Source organism: Gavia stellata, chromosome 17, assembly GCF_030936135.1.
Source record: "Gavia stellata isolate bGavSte3 chromosome 17, bGavSte3.hap2, whole genome shotgun sequence".
In the NCBI taxonomy this organism is placed as follows: domain Eukaryota; kingdom Metazoa; phylum Chordata; class Aves; order Gaviiformes; family Gaviidae; genus Gavia; species Gavia stellata.
This window is the reverse complement of record NC_082610.1, coordinates 4,701,707-4,725,883: the sequence shown is the minus strand read 5'-3', so window position 1 is coordinate 4,725,883 and position 24,177 is coordinate 4,701,707. Positions and strand designations below refer to the sequence as shown.

At 41.5% G+C, this 24,177-nt stretch overlaps 1 protein-coding gene across 1 annotated transcript; it reads right to left on the bottom strand.

Moving 5' to 3' along the window:
- Positions 1-14,734: 14,734 nt before the first annotated feature.
- On the bottom strand, positions 14,735-23,545 carry DHCR7 (7-dehydrocholesterol reductase). The gene is made up of 8 exons (XM_059825962.1): positions 23,519-23,545; positions 19,637-19,740; positions 18,516-18,738; positions 17,684-17,774; positions 16,794-17,007; positions 16,126-16,330; positions 15,831-15,962; positions 14,735-15,223 (listed from the first exon to the last, which is right to left on the bottom strand). The coding sequence occupies exons 2-8, from the start codon at positions 19,732-19,734 to the stop codon at positions 14,759-14,761; spliced, it is 1,428 nt and encodes a 475-aa protein (XP_059681945.1). The 5' UTR covers positions 19,735-19,740; positions 23,519-23,545; the 3' UTR covers positions 14,735-14,758.
- Between the last annotated feature and the right edge of the window lie 632 nt (positions 23,546-24,177).

Here is a 24,177-nt window from a genome sequence, read left to right as displayed (position 1 = left end):
CCTTCCCTGCCCGAAGCTCGGCAGCCACCGCGGCTTCCTGCTCCCGCTTCCTGGTTACCGGCTCCGGGGCGGGGCGGGGGCCGGGCACACAGGGCCCGGGCGGCCGCTGCGCAGCCCCGCAGCGGTACCAGCAGCGCCCGCGGGCCCCGGGGTGCAGCGGGGGCCGCCCAGGGGAGCGCGGGAAGGCCGTCCCTGCCCTCCCCCGGCTGCTGCAGAGCCTCCCCAGCTCGCAGGAGCGCAGCAGCCGCTTCTGGTTCCCTTCAGTTCTGTCTCCAACTGCTCCTTCCCCTTTCCAAAGGCAGCAACATGGAAAAACTCGTTCGGTGCGTGCTTCACGTGTCACCCAGGACCCCCCAAGGGTCGGGGACAAGGACCGACTCCGCTTCTGCTGGCGCAGCCTTCGGGGGGCTCTGCCTCGGGCGGCAGCGAACAGGTTCAGCTGAAAGGGATCCGAGCCCCACGCCTTGCCGACAGTGTGCACCAGCGTTGCCATCTGTCCCACCCACGCCGCCTTCTACAACAGGAGCCGAGAGGACACTTGGAACCAGCGCAGAGCTCAAAGGCTGAGACGCTGATATTAAAAGACGAGAAGGAGTTTCCAGTCCTTGTAAAGCTCGTAAACGTTTTGACACCTGAAAATGTTGTAAGCAAACGTTACAGTATGAAAGGCTACCAGACAATTAACGTAATGCTGAGCACATTTCAAAAAAAAAAAAAAAGCAATGCCTTATTTATGACTGCCCGTGCGCTGGTTAAAGCAGGGTGGGAGCGGAGGAGGGAGCAGGCTGTATCATAAAGCACGTACAGCGGGGGCAGAATAAGAGTTATTACGGCAATCATAAAACATCCTCTAATGCTGAAGGGTTTGATGTTGCAACCTTAGTATCATTCATTGGGCATGTCTTTGTATGTAGCTTCCTGCAACTATTTTTCAGGGGCGGAAAAGTATTTTCTTTTTTGTATAGTCACAGCAAAACTCTCAGTTATCATTAGAGTGGTATCTACTATTTCAGCCAAAAAAAACCCCTCAGTACACAGCAATTGTTACCAGCTATCTTGAGAGAACTGAAAATGCTTGTTTAACAGCGTGGGCTGCTGTCAGCTGGAAGCTGCCCTTCTTGTTCCCTCCTTCGTCCTCTCCCTCCTTGATCCAAGGAAAATCTCCTGCTCTATGCAGCGTCAACCTATGGAGATCTGGGGGTGGGGGGAGGAGGGCTGCGCACAGACATTTCTCATCTGACGAGAGGAAGCCTGGCCTGGCACACCACAGGTATTTTCAGCTCAGTGTTGCTGCCTTGGAGAAGGGATAGCTCTTCATCACATTCTTTAAGAAGTTCACATCCTGTTAGTAAGTTTGCCAGCTACCAAAGTTTCTCCCCGGCATGCAAGTCTCAATGAAAAGATGGAAAATTTCAACAAAACCAAAAATCAAATGCTTTTTTTTTTTGGTTTGCTTGGTCACAAGAAATAAAAAGAAACTCTTCAGCATCCTACAGCCCCAAGGCTTGTCAGATCTCACTGAGACCAGTAACAGCAGCAGGGATTCACAAAAGTCACCAGAATACCGTCAAGTGAAGAGTGCTGGTACCTCACAGATAGAGTGGCTATCCAAATGCTTTACAGTCATGAAAGCGGCTTTGGTTTTTTATGACTGCTGATGTTCTGCCTTGTACTTTATATAAACTTCATCTGAGATTTTAAATTTGTTAGTAAGCTGCTTATGAGATAGGTAAACATTGCTCCGAGCACTCCTTTTATAGACTTGGTTTTTATTTGCTTTTCCTCATCTTCTTACTGTCTGATCTTCTTGTCTCTCAGGCTTTGTCCTCCTACCCTCCTTTTTTCTTCAGTTCCAATCCCCCCCTCATCTTCACTTATTGTCTGGAAGGAAACAGACAGCTACACCAGGATCCACACTAACTGCTGAAAAATAAGTCTCAGAAAACCACTTTCCAGGAATCCCGATGTTCACAAACACACGAAATCAATACGGTAAGCCATTCCCCATCAAGGTCTTTTCATCAAGTATTGCAAGGTTATTTCTCCGGCCTATGCTGTGCTCACTCTTGTGGGTCATGCACCCACGCTTGCACTGCCCTAAGTCTCCTTCCACACCCCTGCAAAGGTGCAAGCTGAGCACCTCCTATTCACACTGCGCATTTAGTGCTGGAATATCCCAAATGGCATCGTTTAGGCCCCCAACTTGACCGAAGGAACAAAAATAAGCGTTTTTTCCACTATCAGAGAAAAGTTGGCTACATGATTTTTAAGTCTTTTTATTTCTAAATTCTTGTTAATTTTAGGGTGTTAAAAAAAAAAAAGATTTCAAAAATTATCTGCTGTGGAACATGTTCAAATCACCAAAGAAATAACAACTGTTAGTTGTTATTGTTTAAATCAGCTGAAACAGTATGTTAAGAATTTTTCAGTTAAAGCTAGTACCTTAAGGAAGTAGTTGCAAATACTGGGGGAATCTGCTGTCCCCCATGGTTACCGAAAAGTGGTTGAGTAATAGAAACCTGATGCAAGCAAATATAGAAGATTCCCTTCACAAGAATATTTGGAATGACTCCAGAAAAAACAATTCTGAACGTGGCGGCTGGAGGCTGCTCACAGTACATTAGGAAAAATTGCTTTATTCTAAATAAACTACCCCTTGCTTTCCCAGCATTCTTGTGGAAGACCGAAGGCGGTTACTGATCGTCTAAGTTCGGCCAGCAATCAACGTGCCACAGAATGAATGCAAAATCAAATTCCAGTTGACAGGTTAATACAGATTTTCTTTCCATATGCAGAACTGCTACATAAATAGATACTAAAGCAGCTCTGGCTGGTAAAATAGAGAGCTTTAATTTGGTTCAATAATCACAAAATGTTTTCTATGATTTGAATACAGAAATCATGTTGGGGAAGCTTAGGAAGAAATACCGTTGTTTTAATTCTAAGATACCACAAAAGATGTGTAAGCATTTTGCTGCTTGGGTATGTAATGGATCCCAAAAAATGCAGAAATGGAAAAATAAAACTGAAGAAGAGTTAGCGTTTTCCAGTTTGCGACTTCAGCATGCGGGAAGTTAGGATTCGTTAAAATATAAGGTAGCTGGATAGAGATTTTCTGCATTACCTGAGACTATTCACAAACCTTAAATCACTTATTATATGGTATTGCATGACAGTTAGTAGCATTAATTACAGTAGTATGTGGGCAATTTTCAACTTGGTCTCTTTTAATCTATTACCTGTGGATCTCACCTCTAGCATCTTTTTTTTATATTAAAAAAAACCCCAACAACCGTTGCAGAAGTAGGAAAAAGTAAGGCTTTCCTTCTACTACATCTACAGCTGGCTTTACAAAAAGAAGCCATATTTGATATTGCTGAAATCCAGAACACAGCTCCTAGGGGAAGGCAAGATTTGGTCCTCAAAGAGCAGATGGACAAATTGCCATTTTAAACTACACACTATCTTTATTGTATGTGTGGTTTTGGGGACATACAGGGGTTACTGATTTAATTTTTTTTTTTTTTTAAATAATCAGGCACTATTATCTCACAGTATATAGTGACAAACTAAGCTTAGACAAAGGCTTTGCTGAACTATTTGTGGATAATAAATTGAGGCAGAACTGAACAGTTTTATCAGTTTTTTTCTGTACTTTGCTGTGCTATTAGTGCTGCACTGTTAACACATCTCATTGATTTGTACTTGGTGAGTAAATTTGCTTGAAGTACTTAAGTGTTTGCATGAGTAAGAACAACTTCTATGCATTCACAATCCTTAAGAGACTAAGACTTCGATTAAGTGCATTGTCTTCAAAAGTCCTAAAACAATCATTGTCCCTTCCAAACAGCTTTTTTCAACTGACTATGCCTGTGATTAGTGCCATTTTGATTAGATAACAGTAGAGATACTTAGGTGTTTAGGAGCGTTCAAACAGCATTTTGCATTCACTCCACTGGATAAATGACAGAAAAGCAAGTATAAAAAAATGCCATTAAATCAGATCAAATTATATGAAAATTGCAATTTAAATAGTGTAATACTTATTTATTATAGGAAAACATCATATTATGCATTTTACATTTCCCCTTATTCCTTTTGATGTTGTTTTATGAAGCAGTATGAGTAATAAGAGTTTGCACATAAGTGTATCTTTTCTGAAGAAAAAATTAGAGGGCACAGATAGCATTCAGTTTACTTCTAGAACCTATTTCCTTATTGTATCTCTCAAAAAGAAAAGATCTTTCTCCAAACCTGCTGTACAGGGAGTCTTTATGGAGCCACAGGAGTAACACCTCAGTTTTGCCAACAGAAGGAACATTGTAATTCTACCTCCATTTACACCCCTAAAATAAAGCCATCAACTGTGTCTGTGAAATTTAAATAAATGGATTGTATGTATCCTCAGCATGATTCAAATTCCTTTTCTATATTATTTGTATATAGCCACTCACAACCAGAAGTGGTACAGAGGGACTGAGGTACGGGACAACAACTGATGTACTGCAGTTTGCAAATTCTTAGAGGAAAAAGAAGTTCATGAACATTGGCCCAGGGTTCTGCATCACCACTCATGGAACAGAGCTACCACCTACGTAGCAATGTACAGATTGACTGCCTGTGTGTATGATTCAGAGCCCGATTTCTTTTCAAAAATAGTCAGGGAAGATTCTAAACTGCGACAAAAATGCCATACCCCCAAGAAAAGTACACTTCAGAGATGCTTATACATGAAGTTCAAATACTGTTATTTTATTCTCAAAATGCTTAGTATGTAACTATCCCTTCCATCTAATGGAAACAAAAGCACCAAACAAAAATACTGATTTTGAGTAAGCTGTTGTCTATAAGGCAATTAAAAAACAGGACACAGTCAGTGGCTCTCAAGAAGCGAGGAAAAGACACACAAATAGCAAAAGCACTCAAGAATGAGTACTGGCTTGTGTGTACAGCTTTCCCAGTGTTTCATGAACAAATCTAAGCACATACCACAGTGCTGTCTGAGTTTTAACTAATAAAACCATCTTTTAGGAGAACTGACATTTTTATGGTTAGAAAGTCCTGATCTGATGAGTGCTTTCAGCTAGAAAGCAAGAGACCTCAGTGGGACAAAGCAATTTCTTTCCTGTGCTCTCTGCAGATAACAAATAAAGACAACATTGCCTAAAGAGATCATCCCAGAACCATCAGGCTGATGTCCACATGATGCCAAACAGCACAACTGGAACAGATGCTGGAATACACTTCTTTCTTCGTCTTCATTTTTAGATTCTCAAGACTGTAAGTTGCATTAGAAACATGGGCCTTTAGGGACTTGATTATTTTTAATTTTTTTATTTTCAAACACAAAACTGCTGGCCTGAGGACAGAACAGTCATCTGAGAATGCAAAAGTTCTACTTCAGAGCAACCTCACTTCCTTGTAGCTGACCATACTGGATCTTAAAAAAAAATAGGATCAACTTTTAGAGTGTGTGCAGAGTCTGCATTTCCTATAGCTGTGGCTTATGTTTGAATCGTAGGACTTTCACATCACCACAGTGAACCACTTCATTTACCTCACTAGCCACAAAAAGCATAAAACCAGTGAAGGAGCAATCGGTCAATTCAACCTTGTGAAATTCCACTGAAGTTACACAACAGGTGATATTAAACAATAGAAGACACATGGTTCATCATTGTTGGTCAGAGAAACTTTGCTAATCCAAAATAAGGAACTGCATAGTGTAACTGAGGACAGAATTTATTCTGTCACATCAGTTTAACTTTAGGGGATAGAAATACATACATGTTTTGAAATGCTAGACTCTTAGGCTACCCAGCTCTGCCGGAAGCACTGACACAGCTAAACAACTAAAAGAAGAGAGCTATGCTAAACAGAAGCAACTCTGTCTGGGAGAAGGGAAAAAAAAAAAAAAGTATTTACTGGTCTTGTCTTAAAACAGAAGCGAAATCAGTGCAATAGAAGAGCAAGCCAAGTACCATCTTCATGGCATGTATGATACAACCTGGAAGGCAGAGTTTTAACCAGCAATTGCAGAACATTGATGAACTGCACCTGGTAATTTGTATTAAACTGTGCATTTCAGCTGCAATATTTTGAATGTTAATATCATCAAAATTAATTTATCCCACATTCATGCTTGATTTTGCTGAATTACCATGAGCTGTCTTCTGTTTATGTGCATTCCACACACTGATTTTGTTGCTTTCTTCTCTTGCAGAGGAGGTAGCAGCAAGCATGTGTTACACATTCAAAAGCTGCCACTTGTTTTGACCGGAGGAAAAAGGGCAAAGAAGGAACATCCCTCTTCACTGACAGGAGCTGAGATTTTTCACTAATTAGTCTGTGGTAGTTCAAACCTTTCAGCTACAACTGTACAAGAGTTACTCCAGTTTGTGTTCTCTGTTTTGCTGTCTTCCTAGCCCTGACGTGTCTTTTTTGTCAGCTGGGATTTTACACACTAAAAGCTACAAAAACCTTCAGCCTAATACATACAGAGAAATGCTTAGAAAATTCTTTCATAAGCAAATGTAAGTATACTTCAGGAAATCACAAGAGGAGGCATCACTCCAAAAACATAATTTTATAAAGAAAACATTAGGAAGTTAAAAACATCAGAAGGAAGTAACATTTTAACATCCGATAATTGTCCTCAATGCTAGAGCATCCATTTCCTTTCTCTTTCTCTCCATTTCCACCTAATTACCCCACAGTTGCAAACTGCTTCTCCTTAGTCACCACAGCTGCCTCCCACACCTGGGCTCAGGCCTGCCAGGTACCCTCAATGACCACATCAAAGCCTTGCTTATATTTGACTTGCAGGGGGAAAGGCTCTTTGGTATGCTATCTGCAGCCTTACAGAGAAAACCCATCACTAGGTGATCCTCAATAGTAACTACAACATGCCAGCTGCAAAGTCAAACATTACAAGAAAACATACTTTCCAGACACTGAGAAGGTTACTTATGGGCACCTTAAAAAAGAATGGGCATATTTCAAGATATTTTGGGAGTTTGTGATAGCCATTTGCTTGATATATTCATTTCTCAGCACAACTGAAATTCTGGCCATGATATCCCATTCTTCCTCACAAGTGATCAGTTTTGTAGCACCACCCACTGTAGACAGTGAACAATTAAATGTGTTCCCCTCCACCAGTACCTTTTTTCTGTTGGCAGAGAGGTTTATCTCTCAAGAGAGTGGTTAGTTTCACACACATAATAAACTCTGACTTGAATTAACAAACTGCTTAATAGGTACTTGGGTCATCTCTTTAAGGGCCTGATTTTAAGTACACTGAAATTGATAATAAGCTTTCTTTTTCAATGAAGAGAGATGGACGTGGATACATGTTTATAGGCACTACTGAATTGGGGCAAGTACTACTACAGCGTGAAGCATATCGTAAGAAAATCATAACCACGTCATATGAATTAGTTATTTGCTATTCCAGTACTTACGTAGCGTGCAAAAATGTTTTGTTGTCCTCTTGGATTGTTTCTGTCCTGCTTCCTGGCATATTAAGTCTGCCTGTAGGTCAAAGAAGGACAAACTCAAGCTTAATAAATGTACTTATTATACAAGTTCATTCACATAACCAAGCTGTAAATATTTTGGACTTACAGTCCTTGAAAAAAAAAAAAAAAAAAAAAAAATCACCTTCCAAAGGGAGATTATTAACAGGAAAATTAGCTAATCTAAGTAAAAAGCTTTAAAATGAGTCATGGAAGAATGAAGTATTTTGATTCGATTCTGTCAGTATGTCAATAGTCAAAGAATTGAAGCCCTTTTCATACTAGAGAAATTTGTATTAATAGTGTTACCATATGGCATAAGATTAAATTCAGCAGTCATAAATTTTAGTTCGTATCAATGTCAAAACTATATCCTAGAGTTTTACATTCATTGTAATCACAGTAGCATGAATTCATTTCGTGCAGTCAGTCTCTTTGCATTTATAGTTGATGGCTGATAATGCAAAAGGCCAGTTTAAGAGTGCTAGTATAAGGAAAAATCTCAGTTGATTGTCCTGAAAGCACTTAGCTCGCTCTGCTGTAACAGAAGCGGAAAAAACAGAACCACTCTTTTCTCCCTAGCCACCGCGCCTGCCTCAAACGTTTCCTCAAGCACTTCCAACTCCCAGTAAAAAAGGGCAGTAAACGTTTTTATAGTCACAATTGAAAAGTTTTGTTCAGCTGCTAACTTAAGCATTTCATATTTCAAGAGACATATCGGTAAGGCATTAAAAAGAAAGGCAGGCCAGATACTAAAATGACTGTTCACTTTTCCATTAATACATATAAGATCTACAACTGTAGCTTGACTTCAAAGTTTTGCACAACATTGTTTTTTTGGTTTTCTTTTCATCTAGGAATTACCAAACTGGATCAAATCAGAGGTCTAACTACTTCAATATCCTGCTTGACAAAAAAAGGCTTTAGAAGTTGACTCCTGCAGTAGCCAACTAGGAATTAATCAACTCTTCTGTAACTCTTTTGAACTGCCAAAAAAATTCATTTAAACTCTTTGTCGAAACCTTTAACTTGACTAAGCTTAGTAACTCTTGCCATTTTTTTGTTGTTAGTTCATAACCTGGATTATAAACCATATTTATCCAGACAATCTAGATAAATACTTAAAATTAAAAAAAAATAAGTTCTTAATTTCCAGTAGCTACAAGCTCCACGCTCTAAGATATTTCATTTGTTAGTTTCCATTTTTGCACAGGCATGGTGGATTTTTTCTCTTTTATATTTTTCCCTTCTGAACTAATGTCTTTCCAGTTTTCACATCCTCTACTCAGAAGAGCTTTCCTATGGTTTATTCTTGTAATCATTCTCTGATCCTTCTACAATACTTCAGAGACGTGGCTGTTGCAACATATACTTATTAGATTTTATTATTATGTAATTTAATTTATTATTATATAATTTATATTATACTTTATATTATGTTAAAATGATAAAATATATATTTAAAATTACTTCGAATTGCAAATTTGTTACATAATTAAGGGAAAAGAGAAAAAAAATGTTTGAATAGCATAATGAAACTACTATTTTTTTAACTACCTGTCCCGTTGCCATAAAGTAGATCCATATCTGTAATCTAAAAATAAAAAAGAGCTTTTTTTCCCCTTTTGATTTAACACACACCTTTAGGCTTTTTTTTTTCCCTGTATAAATTGAAGCAGAAAAATATGCTATTACAGTTTTATTTTCAACTGCACATCACTTTTAACTTTCAATGAAGATAATGCATTATTTAAAATACCCAAATAACACAGTGCTGCTCTAGGTTAAGGTTAGAGCAGAAAATACTTTGTGGCTGCCACCATGCGGTAACAGCATGCACTTCTATTGTCATTCATATTGTCTGACTAAAACTGGAACTGAGCAATCACATTTCATTATATCCTAAGCACAGCTCTTTGGACTAGTCACCGAGTTGCTCAGAGATACAGATTTTTAAAAGGGAGTTTACATATTTATGAACATATTTAAAGCCTAAATGCATTATGTATGCTATAGTCCACCATTGAATTGAGTCAGCATTCTTACAAGCTGGACAGGAATAAACTGAACTGTAGCTCTGCACCAAGAGTTATAAATGATTATCCGACCTTACACTGGAAAGTGGAGCCCCCCATCTCAGAAATGCTATTGTATTGCAATGCCCTCTGGTGACAAGGGTTTTAACTGTGGGAAGGCATCCTCCCTCCCTACACGTATTGGAAGTTCCCCTCTTGCCTCCATCTGTAGATTGAACACTGACAATCTAAAGTGGTTATATGCTAGAAGACTGACTTATTTTCTTGTCCTTAGGTAGATCTATGACAATATGGAACTTGCCCTGCTCAGGTAGGCATTTGTTACTTTTCTTCCTACAATAATCCAACCAAACTACTTCATTACCACTCCAAGAAATTAGCAGAAGCTTTTGCTTTATTTTCCCATTAGTTATAACCCAAGTGAAATAAGTACCATTTTACAAACACTGGCATTTCTATATTTGAAATTCCCAACATACCACAGAGACATACACTCCCAAAACTTGACAGGTGATATTGACAGCATAGTATCAACAAATACGATATATCAGGGCAAAAGTTAGTCTAGTACACACACCCACAAAACCTTCAAAGCAAAATATATATTGATGTGGGGTTTTTTGCATTCTGGAAGAAATAAACAGCACCACCATGCATACAACACAAAACGTGACCCAGGCATCACTCTATCTGAAGATGAGCAAGTCGATAGGCTTTTAAATGATTCAGTTTTAAAGGACTGCATTAGTTGGACACTGCTTAGAGTACAGCTTGCACCTTGCTTATGTTAGGATGAAACTTACAGAATAGATAAATATTTTTCATGCTTCTCCAAAAATCATTTATTTGTAAGAAATACAAACCTGAATGGGATTAGCACTTTCTTTTTCAGCCAGATGCAGATCCCTGTGTACACCCAGCATATACTTAGTCTGTATGCCACACAGATGGAACAAAAATTACAGAATCACAGAATCAGTACGGTTGGAAAAGACCTGTAAGATCATCGAGTCCAACTGGGGGTGGGGGGGGGGGGGGGGGGGGAGAAAAAAAAAAAAAAAAAGAAAAAAAAGAAAAAAAAAAACCAAACAAACAAAAAAAAACCACAACCACAAAACCCACGCCACACAACAACAATAACAAGCCACAACCCACCCAACACCACACAGCACCATGTCCATCAAGCTACATCCCACAATGCCACATCCACACGCTCCTTGAATACCTCCAGGGAGGGTGACTCTACCACCTCCCTGGGCAGCCTATTCCAGTGTTTCACCACTCTCTCAGTGAAGAACTTTTTCCTAATGTCTAGCCTGAACCTCCCCTGTCGCAACTTGAGGCCATTTCCTCTAGTCCTGTCACTAGTCACTTGGGAGAAGAGACCAACACCCACCTCTCTGCAACCCCCTTTCAGGTAGTTGTAGAGAGCGATAAGGTCTCCCCTCAGCCTCCTCTTCTCCAGGCTAAACAACCCCAGCTCGCTCAGCCGCTCCTCATAAGACTTGTGTTCCAGACCCCTCACCAGCTTCGTCGCCCTTCTCTGGACACGCTCCAGCACCTCAATGTCCTTCTTGTAGTGAGGGGCCCAAAACTGAACACAGTATTCGAGGTGCGGCCTCACCAGAGCCGAGTACAGAGGCATGATCACCTCCCTGCTCCTGCTGGCCACACCATTTCTGATACAGGCCAGGATGCCGTTGGCCTTCTTGGCCACCTGGGCACACTGCTGGCTCATCTTCAGCCGGCTGTCGACCAACACCCCCAGGTCCTTTTCTGCAGGGGAACTTTCCAGCCACTCATCCCCAAGCCTGTAGCGTTGCCTGGGGTTGTTGTGGCCGAAGTGTAGAACCCGGCACTTGGCCTTATTGAACTTCATCCGGTTGGCCTCAGCCCATCGATCCAGCCTGTCCAGATCCCTCTGCAGAGCCTTCCTACCCTCAAGCAGATCAACACTCCCTCCCAACTTGGTGTCATCTGCAAACTTGCTGAGGGAGCACTCTATCCCCTCATCCAGATCATCAATGAAGATATTAAACAAGACCGGTCCCAAAACCGAGCCCTGGGGGACTCCGCTTGTGACCGGCCGCCAGCTGGATTTCACCCCATTCACCACAACCCTCTGGGCTCGGCCATCCAGCCAGATCTGTATGGACAGGAGGCAAGCCTGGAGAAGCAGAATCTGTCATTCTTACAACAGGATGCAAGTTTAGCCCAGTGATGGCCTCTTGCTTGAAAAACCTTGCAACTAATTGCTTCCTAACATGAGTTTAACAATCTGGCCAACAAAGAGTTCTCACTCGCGGCAGCTAGCTGTCTGCAGGGTAGAGTATTCTCAGCAGGAGTAGCAGTCTGCATCAAAGAAACAGATAAAAGTGCTTCCATGCTCCCATGTCAGACAGTGCAGAAAATCCTTTGAGCAATATTAGATGTAATAGAAATTGCCTAAAGAAGCATTTGAATGCATAATGTTCTCGTTACTCACAATACTGCCCTTTTGCTTCAAATTTCCCCAATGTTCTTTTTAAAGTGCTGATATTCTTATTGGTCTTAATTGGCCCACTTCCTCCACTAATCATCCAGGCTTTATCAGTCAAAAGAAGGGAGCATACTGTGCCGTGCAAGGCTACCATGATTCAGAGTCCAGATTATCTTGCGATACTTAAATAGCCTTGGCATTAACAGCAAGCTGTCAGTGCAATTTCCAAGGCTGCAAGAGAGAAGGATGCAAGTATGGAGTCTTAGGGAAGCTGAGAAGAAAACTATCCAATTACTCCAGCAAAGTCAGGGGCAGCCTAACGGAATGCAGTGCCAGCAACTAATGGGGTCCAACAGTTTTAAAAGCCCACACCTCAGTTTTCCCCTTCCTCTGAACCAAGTTGTCTCAAATCAACCATTTTATAGGCATTGTCCCTTCGTGAACTGTTAAGGTATTGGGCTATATATTTTCAGTAAAGGCAATCGGCATTGATTTCCCCCCTCCCCTTTCAGTATTTGTATTAGAAGTCCTCTTCATTCACAGGAGCATGAAGTTCAAATGTTCTACCACAGCAATGCATCTACTGCCAGCGAGCGTCCTTTTATTACGGCCATCATTCCTCCTCCCAAGGTACCATTTTGAATTGGCTACTGTTTCTAAACAAGTTTACAGATACAAACATGTTAAAAAGCATCATTGAGACAGACCACTGCCTACAAACAGCTGTTTCCAGACACATAACTGTAGCATTTTGTACTGGGTGCTACACAGAAGGGATGCTGCTTTTTGCTTCCAACAGGCAAGAAAATGGTGTTGCCCCCTCCAAACTGGAAGTTCAAATGAAATCAGGAGCTGTAGAAAGGTGAGCTATAGTGACCTTTTGATGTCCAGGATTTGTACAAACTCTTATTCCACTGTATTAATTAACCAAAACGCTAACAATCCTTAAAGCAACACACAAGCCTTCGGACACTACCTACATGATAAAGATCAGTGCATAACTGTGTCACACAGACGGAAAGATTGAACTGTGACTTTCAGTATAACTGAAACTATGAATACTTTTATGAAGTTTAGTACTGCCAATTGCATCATCAATTTAGTGTGCTTAAATACATGGATTTTAAGCAGTATCTGGCAATACGAAGACATAAAATTTGTAACTAGCCATTTGGTTACCAGAAATGCTAACAGAGAGCTTTATATTTCATGGAAATGCTTTGGGATTTGAGACTGGAAATTGTCAGATATGGCTGCTCCCAGCCCCATGAAAACACTGTTATTAACAACACTAATGTACAATGTACTGAAATTGTTATCTGCAAAACGGTGATAAAATAGCTGTAAGGTCTACAGATAGTGCTGGTGCTACAATTAGGTTTAGAAGAACTTTCTCTAAGGCGGCATCTCTGTAAGTGCTTGCACATCCAGCTCTGAAACAAAGCCAAACTACAAGATACATTTGTTTTCTAGGTTTGAAGAGAACTTTCTTCTCCTGCCAAAACCATCCTTTCAGGGAGTATGGCAACAAAACCAAAACACATACTCACCAACACAGCTCATTCAAATCTGCCATGAAGATCAGCGCATTCAGCAGCTCCTACAAGAAACCAATTTACACAGTTATCTACTTACTGCAAGAACTAACTGTATCTTTATGTGTAAAAATAAAATATATTGAGTCTTTTAGCTTGAACATAAACTACCAAGCTCGTTACAAGATGCGTCGTTAATACTATGATCCCTCTTTCTTTTTATTTGTTTCTCCTTTATGCATTCTTGAACCAGCTCTTGGAATTACACTCTTTGAACAGCTCCTTTTGAATCCAGCAACTTTGAAAGACAACTACGTAACAAGAAAAGAAATAGCTGAACGGAAAATTAGCAGTATTTTTTACTTGTCTTGGAACCAAGCATTTATTTCTCAAATTTTTTACAAATAAGGTTTTGTACAATTGATAGAGAACAAAGTTTTCTATCCACACTAAAGAAATCAACGTACGCTCAGTATCTTCACAAAGCAAGTTGGTTTCAGTATCAAAATAATACCCAGCTGGTCATGCACCGTGTTCTCAGGTGCTGTAAACTAATGTAACTTTTGAGCTGTACTAATTTGTACCAGCTTTCACAAATGTTTGTATTAGATTATAAAAATCTTCCCACACACCAGTTGAGGATCAGGTTCCCCAGTTCAGTATTTCCCCAGTTAACCTCTTGAAAAGCAACAAACAATAAAACTTCCTTTGGGGAGTTACTGAGTGTAGGTTATGACTGTCACAAGCAACCACATCATATAATTTCTTTCATAAAGAGACCACGCAATTATTTTCCTCCTTTCCTAAGTCACTGGAAACCGGTTCCAGAACCCTGCTACTCTGAAGGGTAAGGCTTCCTCTCATCTTCGGGAGATTTCAGAAGTCTCAATACATGCAACTTTTCTTCAATTCTAAGTTACTTTTGAGAGGGGGAAAAAACCCAAAAAAACAACAAAGTTCCAGGTGAGAAAGTCTTCTAAAAACCCAGGCCATTTCAGCACCTCATTTCATTTACTTTAAATACAGTCTGACTACATGTTCCTTCAGTGCAGCAAGGATTATTGTTCAGCCACCTTCTCTCCTTCACAACAGTATGACTGTACTTCACAAAGTGTTTTTGTTAGTTTAACTAACTAAACTCTCTTCATCTCCAAAAAAAGCTTCTTCTTTCCCCTGGATTCTCTGTTGGCCTTAAAATATCCCTGGTATGAGCCGGTAAGGCACTGCAGCAGTGTAGCGCTTCCAGTCCTTCCCGTACTTGCTGAAGCAACGGTGTTCATCCCTAATGCAACGGTGCGTTAGCAAAATAGTCATATAAACAATGTAGAAGTAAGGCAAGATGTGTTCAAACCCACAAGTCAGGCAATAGGCCAGGGAGCCCATCAAATCTCCTGTGTAGTTAAAATGGCGTGCCCACCCCCAGAATCCCGAGGTCATCAGTTTGCTGTAGTACTTGGTCCCATCCACAGACATGTAGGAGCACTCAATATACTCTGGTTTCTTCCCCCATATCTTGCAGTTGCCATTTGTACGACGGAAGAGGTCCTTCTGGTGGTTGGTCATTCTGAAAATGTAATAGCCGATCAAGCCCAGCATCAAGATCCCTATGGCATTAGCTGTGCACAGCTGGACAGGGTGGTAAACCAAATACAAACCCTGGGGAGCAGAAAGAGGGACAATAAGTGATTTACTTTCAATATATGCTCAGGATGCCAGACTAATTCCTTGACCTACAGTGACCCAGAACAGATGAGTAGAAAGAATACCAGCTCTACCAGTAGAACTGTGGAAAATTTTCAGAAAACTCTGCATCCTGCATTTTCTCTCTCTCTCCAAAATTGTATTTCTTAGGTGGAATAAAAAGAGGAGAAAAGTTGCAAGGATGCAGACCAACCAGGACAGGAGTGTAAAAAAAAAAAAAAACCAAACAAAAAAACCCCCCACCAAACAAACCACCCACCAAAAAAAAATCCTCAACATGCAGGAGTACAAGAAAGGACTGAAAGGATTTAGAAAAATATACAGACACAATAGACAGTGACAGAAAAGGGCACAAAAGAAAGGGAGAAGAGGAAAAGATGTCAATTCCGTGGATGGACAGTAAGCTTTCCTACAGGTGAATTGTTACAAAGGATTTTGTAATGGTTACTCGGTATTCAAACTGTCTAGAAACAATTTAAGATACAAATCAAACTGCTAGGGAGAACAATTCTGGGAAGTTTCTTTCCTTTTAGCCCAAACATGTATTGTACCACATTTTTACCTGCAAAGTATAGAGGTAAGGCAACCAAACGCAGTCTCCCCAGCCCAAGTACCATCCAAAGTGATCATGGCAGATATCAATGGTTTTCAAATACCAGGCTTCATTCCAGAAGAAGTCCAAAACATAAATACCCTGAAACAGAATAGTTTCACATTAATAACAGAGCATCATCACTGAATGAGATTGTTCAGGCCAGGAAAAATTGTGTAAGTTCAGTTTCAATGCTAAGAGTTTTTTCTACTTTAATACTAGTTTCTTTCTAAATTTGTTTCTTATTTTACGCCTCCAAATTTACCTGAAGGACATTGACAAGGATCATGGAGTTGGTTACTTGACCGTACAGCTCCTGTTGTTTAGCAGCATAGGAAAGGTTAATTAGAGTCCAGGCTACAATACCAGGGCGCCCATTGAAGAACAGCTTGAAATCAAACCACTTTCCTATTCGAGGGTTAAATTCAATCCCCATCATGTAGTTATAAAAGAAGTTGCCAGTGAATTTGCTAGAAAGCATAAAAAAAATTAGAAATGTATGCAGTTATACACAAATACAGGTAATTACTATTCTGACTACACATTTCATATTCACTTGATGTAATCATAATGAAAATCATAAAACCATATAACGTTGTGCAAGATAATGCAAATTGATCCAACCAAAGCGTTACATTAGTAGAGAAATTTTAGCTTCAGAGGTACCCTAGTTTATTCTTGGTAACACTTTTGAAGAGTCTAACTATAACCTTACATCCATCCTATTTGTGACAAGTAATTATCTGTGACACTGAGGCTGCCAGTCACATGACATGTAGCATGAAACAGAGGATGGTGCTAACGAAGCAAAGAACCGCAGTCATACATTGGCCTACCTGTGCCCGTAAAATACATTTGTCATTATTATTCTGTGCAGCATTCAATTTATATGTCCAATTACCTAGTATTCTCTCATTGTTAAAAACCACATACCAGTCTTTGGCATTGGTAGGGAAAAAGTAGCTTTTAATCATTGCAAATGTGGAAACTGCATATCCCAGGACATTGGCACACCACAAGAGAGGAATCCAGTTGTCAAAAATGATGGTAGGTGAGAACCAGTGGAAGTAATAGGCATTTGCAAACCAAAGCACATGGGTAATGATCCAAGCCTGTAGTCCATTGATTTCATACTTATTCACTACACCTAAAATATGAAGAAAAAAAAATGAATGTTACTGACACTGCATTAGTACATCTTTTTATTAATATGGATATCCATACAATATATAGAAGCTCAATCAAGTGCTCATGAAATGACCTCACTCTCCTCACCCTCCCAATTAAATATCTTGTGTCACTTTTCTGAAAGTTTCATTACACTCTGCTGTAACCATCAGGCTTTGTTAGGCTGAGTTTTTCTCTTCACTCTCACTTCACAAACCAGTGAATTTGGAAACTCCCCTAAAATTGGCTAAGGTAACAAGTTACCTTATTCTCACACTTAGTTCACATCCCGCATTTTGTTCAAGTCTCGTGGGTTAACTTATTATCAGCAGGTGCAACCGCATTGTCAGATACTAGCAATAGTCCACTGTTGATTTTAACCGCCAAAATTATCAATCTGTATTTTTCAATTGCTGGTGTGGTGCCTGCCATATCTATAGTTTTACTAACAGTAAGAAATAGAAATTCAATCATTTATTCTAAAAGATGACATAGATCACTTTTTATTTTTGTTTGAAGTAAACATACGAGGAAGGTGAAAGCATTTATGTCCACATTTCCTCCAGATACACATGGGTTGTTAGAGATTGTCAGTACAGAAATACTATCATTTTAAGAGATTGTACGGTGTGCATATATTCTAAGAAAGAACTTACCAGCAGGGGTGACAGCACCTTCCTGTACACCTCCTACATATCCAGGAAGAAATTTATGGCAGAAGTCAGGAATGAACAGATACAAAACCACCTAGAAGAGAGAGAACGTATTAACAGCAAAAACAGACAAGACTAAACCCCATAACCCACTATCCCTTTCATACACATACCAAATGTAACACGTGGCAGTTTCAATGAAGTATTGGATAGGAACATATGCCAAGATTTAGCTGTTGTGATTTTAGACTAATAATACGTCCAAACTATTAAACAGTTCTAAAGATGTACTTCATATATGGTTGTCATCCTTTTTCAGTGGGAAGGCTGGACAGTTGGTAACTAGATTCAGGTCCTTAGCCTTTTATTTTGACATTAACCTGTGTTATTTGTAAGTTGTTTTCCAATTTGGAAAAAAACCATTAGAGTAGTTTGATAAGTTTGAAGATACTTTACAAATCTAAGTTACATTTCATACGTCAATGTTCTTTTACAGTCTGTCTATGGAAAATATCACCCCTTCTGCAGTGTTAGTTTATGATATATTTATTGTGTATTAATTTAAAACAAATGGGTATTGTTGTTCTATAGTTGCTTTTTCTTAAAAAAAACCACACATCAAGGAATATCACACAAGGAATATTTGTGTATATTCCCTACATATTTATTTTTCAAGCGCATAAGCTTCATTTGGATTCCAAAAAGCCATGGAAGGTGAGAAACACCAAAGAGTAAAAGCCAGTGTGACACTCCATTATGTTTCATGTAAAAGGATTACTCAAACAGCTGTTTTAAAAACCAGCCACCACATCCCGATCATAACTCAGTAACGTACCTGGAAAGCAACCCAAAGGGTATAGATGCCAGCAGCCCTATAGGTTAATGTAGGAGTCTTGTTCCAGATGTCAGACAGATGTTTATTCCCCATGAGCAAGTCAATGAGTGGATCAATCAGAGAGCACTGGTACTGGTCACAGGACATTATGAAGTAATATACGATAAGTGGTGCAAACGTGAGCAGGAAAAGGATGCTTGCCAAGGAAAACCAGTCCACCTCCCTGTAATCCAAAACAGAGCATTTTTCCCCCCCCAGCTTTCAGTTAGAACAGTGGTTTGACTAAGTGAGACAATTTTTTCAGTGGACCTTCTAGACTAACTGGATGAAAACTGAAAATGTTTTCAGGCCACATAAATTTCTTTGGGTCAAATAGCTATTAAAAAACTTAGCATGTTACCTACTTTACCACAAACTGTAGTAGATCTATGCTAGTTGATCAGAGCAACAGAATAGATAACATCTCCCCTCCAAAAAGCAGATTATTATTACAGCATTCATGTTTTTGATGGCAATCATGGGTACAACTGGTAGAGTGTTCAGTTGTAAGTGGCAAGAGAATCACAAGAATATTATGCAAAACTTGGAAACACAGAAAAGACAGACCCTGGACAGCCAGAAGTTTAACTTGCTCTACCACTTACTGTCTGTAGTGGCAAGCCATATTAACACCCATGGCTGTTTCCAGCTGCAATACAATACTCTACTAATATTTGCACAACTCTCTGAGAACAGGGAGATAAGTCATAAATCTTACTACAGCAGGAGATGTCAGCCGGCAATACGACAGATGGATGCCTGTTTTCCAAATCTCAGGAAATATTTTCTTCAGCCCTTGAAGGAACTACAGATTTTACTCATCTTTATGATTTGTTTTCCTTTTTGCAAGGAGGACTCTGTTTTAACCCAAGCCATCTGGCAAACTCTCTGTCTTAAAAACCTTGAAGAACTCTTCTTTGGCATCTGTTACTACAGCTTATCATCCATGAGCTTTCAACAGAAGAGCAATGTAACAATCTGTTATTAATAGAGTGTAGTTTAAGAGGAACATAGCATCTTTAAGAGTAAGTATGAACCAATTTGAAATATGATGACTAATTAGGGTCATCAGCTTCTCTCACCATGCTCTTCCCCACTGGACTTGAGACGTTCCAGTACCATTTTGGGTGCTTTTGCGCTTGCTTTCTTCAGAAGGTTTTTTCTCCTGATGGGCTGCCATAATGTCCTGTATGAAAGAAAATATTCATGGTATTATTCCAGCTGGTTCTCAGTAATTCTTACGGCTCTACAGAAGAGAAACACAAATAGAAGTTATTAAAAACTATTATATACCCTTCTGATTAGAAGAACTTTGGAGGAAGAGGGTAAGAAGGGGAAAAAAAATAAATCTTTCCATTTCCTTATGATCTTATATTCAGCAAAACATAACCAAAACACTGATATCAAAGTAATCCATTAAACTCCTTGCTAACTGGAAATTTTTTTTCAGGTATATTATATAATATATGGCTTACTACTTACTTGTGAGACACAAAGGGAAAAAACTGTTTTACCATGTTCTTATAAACATCTGAAAATAAAGTTATGTAACTAATTGCCTTTCTTAATTACAAAAATTGCTACTGTTGTAACATTACATGTAGTGGACCTTGGCAAATTATGTACTTTTCCCCAGACTCCTTGTTCCATACAGGTTAGCTACAGCAAAGAAAACAAGAAAACAGTTTATAATCCCATCTAAATCAGAAACCAGTGGGAATGGAGAATGACTTACTAGGCAACACTTAATTCTCTCTGTGGCACACACCTTACAGCTTTCTTTTGCTTCGCCCAAATACTCCTTTTGTTAAAGATCATCATCCCATAATCTCAACATGTGGTAATCCCCCATCCAAAAGAAAAAGCTATTTTTCTAGAACTTTGTCTCATGGGAAGATATAGACTCTAAAACATATGGAGTCTTATAGTTTGCCATTCGGGGTGAATTTGCTAACAGTTGTTAGTTTTGTACCTTTTCAGGCTTTAATGTTTTAACCCACACCAGAAACCAGCAGTTATTTCCACTGAAACAGGAATGACAATGCAACACACTCTCAGGGCCCTGAGGACACCACCAGGCCTTAATGTCCCTGTCCGGCCTGGCCCAAGGCCTCCCCAACCTTGCCCACGGGCCAGGAAACCCATTTCAGCCCATCCCAGGTCCATCACTCCCTGTCCCAGTGATGCCATAGGAGTGCTGCTCTCCAGCTACACGGGCACCCTGTCCTGCCTGGCCATGGGTCCTGCTGACCCAGGCCTGACCCACAGGCTGACATCCTGGCCCAGCCTCATCCCCATGGCCCTGCCTGGCCATTCTGGGTCTGTGTCTGACTCTGCTTCCCCTCACCAGGCCTGAACCCTACACCTGGGCTGATGGCCCCCTGCCTGGCCTTGGCCCAGCCCTATCACCACAGGTTTGCCTGGCAATCAGGGGACCCGACCCTGACCTATGGACTGACTTCCTGGCTTGACCTGCCTCATTGCCATGAACCTGCCTGATTATCTGGACTCTTGGTTGAACCTGGCCTTAATCCCTTAATCTCTGCATCTGCCCTCCTCACATCACAGAGGTACTACAGCACTGAGAGGCAAGCCCCTGCCCGCAGCCGTGCTATCCCCCTGAGCTCTCAGCTCCTGGCCCCTTAGGGAGCAGCAGGCTCTCACTGCTCCCCAGCACATTAAGAGAAAGGAAGATGCCTAGGTGCCAAAGCAAGGACATCTCAAACAAGATAAACCCAGCCGCAGGGATAACATGCCACTCTCAAGTTCAAAATACGTAGTATGTTACTCTGTAGAAGTCTCCTCCATGCAACACATTGCAATAAAAGTGTTTATTTTCAGAAGTAATTCAAAAGGAATTCTAACCACTCCCCTTTGCCAAGCTGGTTAGGCAGAAATCCTAAGCAAAGAATGCAAGATGATACACAGGTGGCAGGAAGCTTATGTTATTTACTATTTCAATTATCGTAAGTGCTAACTACCACCCTATCTTTCAGCAGAGACATTTTAAAATAGGGTCAGACTTCTGGCTTAGATCTGAGCTCAAATTTGGCTCCAATTTGAGCCAGAAGTCTACATCTTTCCAGGTATCAATACTTTCATGACAAGGTTTCTAAAGCAAGTAACGCACCAGCCTCAAGAGGAGGTTATTGATCACGTACAAGAAGAAAGGGGCAGGACAGAAGATGCACTGTATCAAGGTTAGAGCATGGGAGCTTACTCCAGTTATTTGTGTTGGTTTTGCTTTACAACAGTAGTACAAATTCTTACAAGGAACAGTTATAATACTAGTAAGAATTTTGCCAATATAAAAAGGCTCTTATTCACGAATCATCAGAATTGACTTAGATGAAACCTTTGACGTCATTTAGTCCAACCCCACTTGCCCCTGCTGAGAGCAAGGACAACTTAGATCAGGTTGCGCAGAGCTTCGCCCAGTTATATTATGAATATTTCCAAGGATTCCACATGATCTGTCAGTCCTACTGAGAAAGCAAGCCTTTTTTCTAGGAGACCCAGAAAAGAAATGCTAGGTTGAGAATTTTCACGGCGTTTAGTTTTGTTTTAGGTTTTTAAGTAGCCAAATAGCCCAGCTACTTTGCAGAGCTCAGTGTACTAGATTTGAAAACTCTGCTCAGTCTGCTGAGCACTCGTAAAAAGCCTCCCTGCAGCTGGCAGCACCTGGGATTTTGTGCAAGACCGGCACACACACCCAGTTTATCATTAATCCTACTAGGCAGCGCAGAAACAGAATAAACATCCAATTACTAAACCTGGGAACTGGTTAGATGAGAAAGGCTGGCATTCAATAGGTTGCATATGGGATCCATGCTTCCCCCTATTTGAAGGCCAACAACTGCCACCAAGTTTTGCCTCTCTACAGACCAATTTAAACAAGTGTCTGCTTAGGACGAGTCCCCTAAACAGATATATCCCAGTGTGACAGACAGCTATGATGGCAGTAACAACCTTTCATGTTCAGAACCATTCCCACATCACTTAACACGTGCTAACGTTTCTGGATCAAGACTCCCATTGAAGTCGTACTCACTCCTATTAGTAACTATTTCAATTTCTATAAGGGCGTGCTTCCTGTTACCCCCCTAAACACACCCCAAATATTGCTTTCCTAAACCCTTAGTCAGCTTCTTAACAGGAGCCTGAAGCAAAATTCACAATTCAAATATCACCTGCACAGAGAACTCCAAAGATGCACTCTTCCTCCGAGTCCAAACTTCATGGCTTAACAACGCAGCACTGCATTACTGCTCACACTGTGTTAAAGCAATAATCATGCCAACCACACAATTCACTGTGAAGCTCTCCCCATTTGGTGCCTAAGCCACTTATCTAATGTACAGTTCACAGAGTAAAATTCACATAAAGTCCTTCCAAGCAATAATAACACACGTGTTTGATGCTTCTCATCAGCATGCTCTGGACTTACTGAAGAGAATCTCCACCAAGTAGAAGTGCGGCAAAAAAACACTTTTAGATTTTGTGCCACAAAAATAAGGCGGACTCTTGTTCATGAATATATATTTGAAAGCAAAATCCCTAGCTAACATGCAACATTCCACAGAGCCCCGTGCTTTGCACAGGAGGGGAAGAGAGCAGCGCGCTGCCCAGGAGGGGCTCAGCGGACCCATGCAGGCAGGGCGGGCGGCACCTTCCCGCACGCCAGGCCCCTCACGCGAGACACGGGTACCCTGGGGAGTAGCATCGGGGGCGCAAATTAAAAACAACCTCCGGAGTCGGGGCACTTACCGAGCCGACGGCGCTGCAAACGCCCCCTTACAGCCCCTCCTCGTCCCTCCATTCCGGGGCCACCCCGCTCCTCGCCAAGGCCCAACATGGCTCTCAGCGAGGAACGCACCCACGAGCCCGCGCCCCCCGCGCACGGGCGGCATCGCCGGTCCGGCAGACGCTGCCAGCTACCCGGGGACGGCGCAGGGGCAACTTACCAGGGACAGCTCGCCAGTACTGCCCGTCCGGTGCCGCTCCTCCCACAGCGGCGCTCCTCTCGCCGAGGAACGACCCTACAACCCACCTCAGCCGGTACCGGCGGCACTGCCGCTCTCCTCAGGGCGACGCCTCTCCGCCCCGCCCCCGCCGCCCTGACCAATCCCCGCCGCGCACCCCTCCGCTCCGCGCCACCGCATTGGTGGAGCGCGCTCAACCCATGGGCTGAGGAGACGGAGTGGGCGTGGCGGCGGCAGGGGGCGGGCGCGGGGTCCCTGCACCCTTCCCGCTGCGAGCGGGGCGGGAGAGACGTCCTTATCTCGTCGCGCCTCCGCGGGACAGCGGCGAGCAGCGCTCGTCACGACGGGTCGGCTTGAGCAAGGGCAGTCAGCGTCACCGATGTTTTGCACAGAGTGGTTTTAACTGCAATGGGAAGACGACGTTCGCGGCTGTTCCCCTGAGAGCATCCCACAAAGCCGGCGCGCTCGGGGCGGCTTGGTTCAGCCCCCGCGCGGGAAGGATGGCTAAAAAGAACAAAGGTGTTGAAAGAAAGGGAACGGGCGTCCGAGGAGACAGTTTAGTGCAGAATAAACTTAGAATCTCATATCCGAATATGTGAGGGCCATGAGACCGGACTCTGCAGAGCCCTGCTACTTCGGGG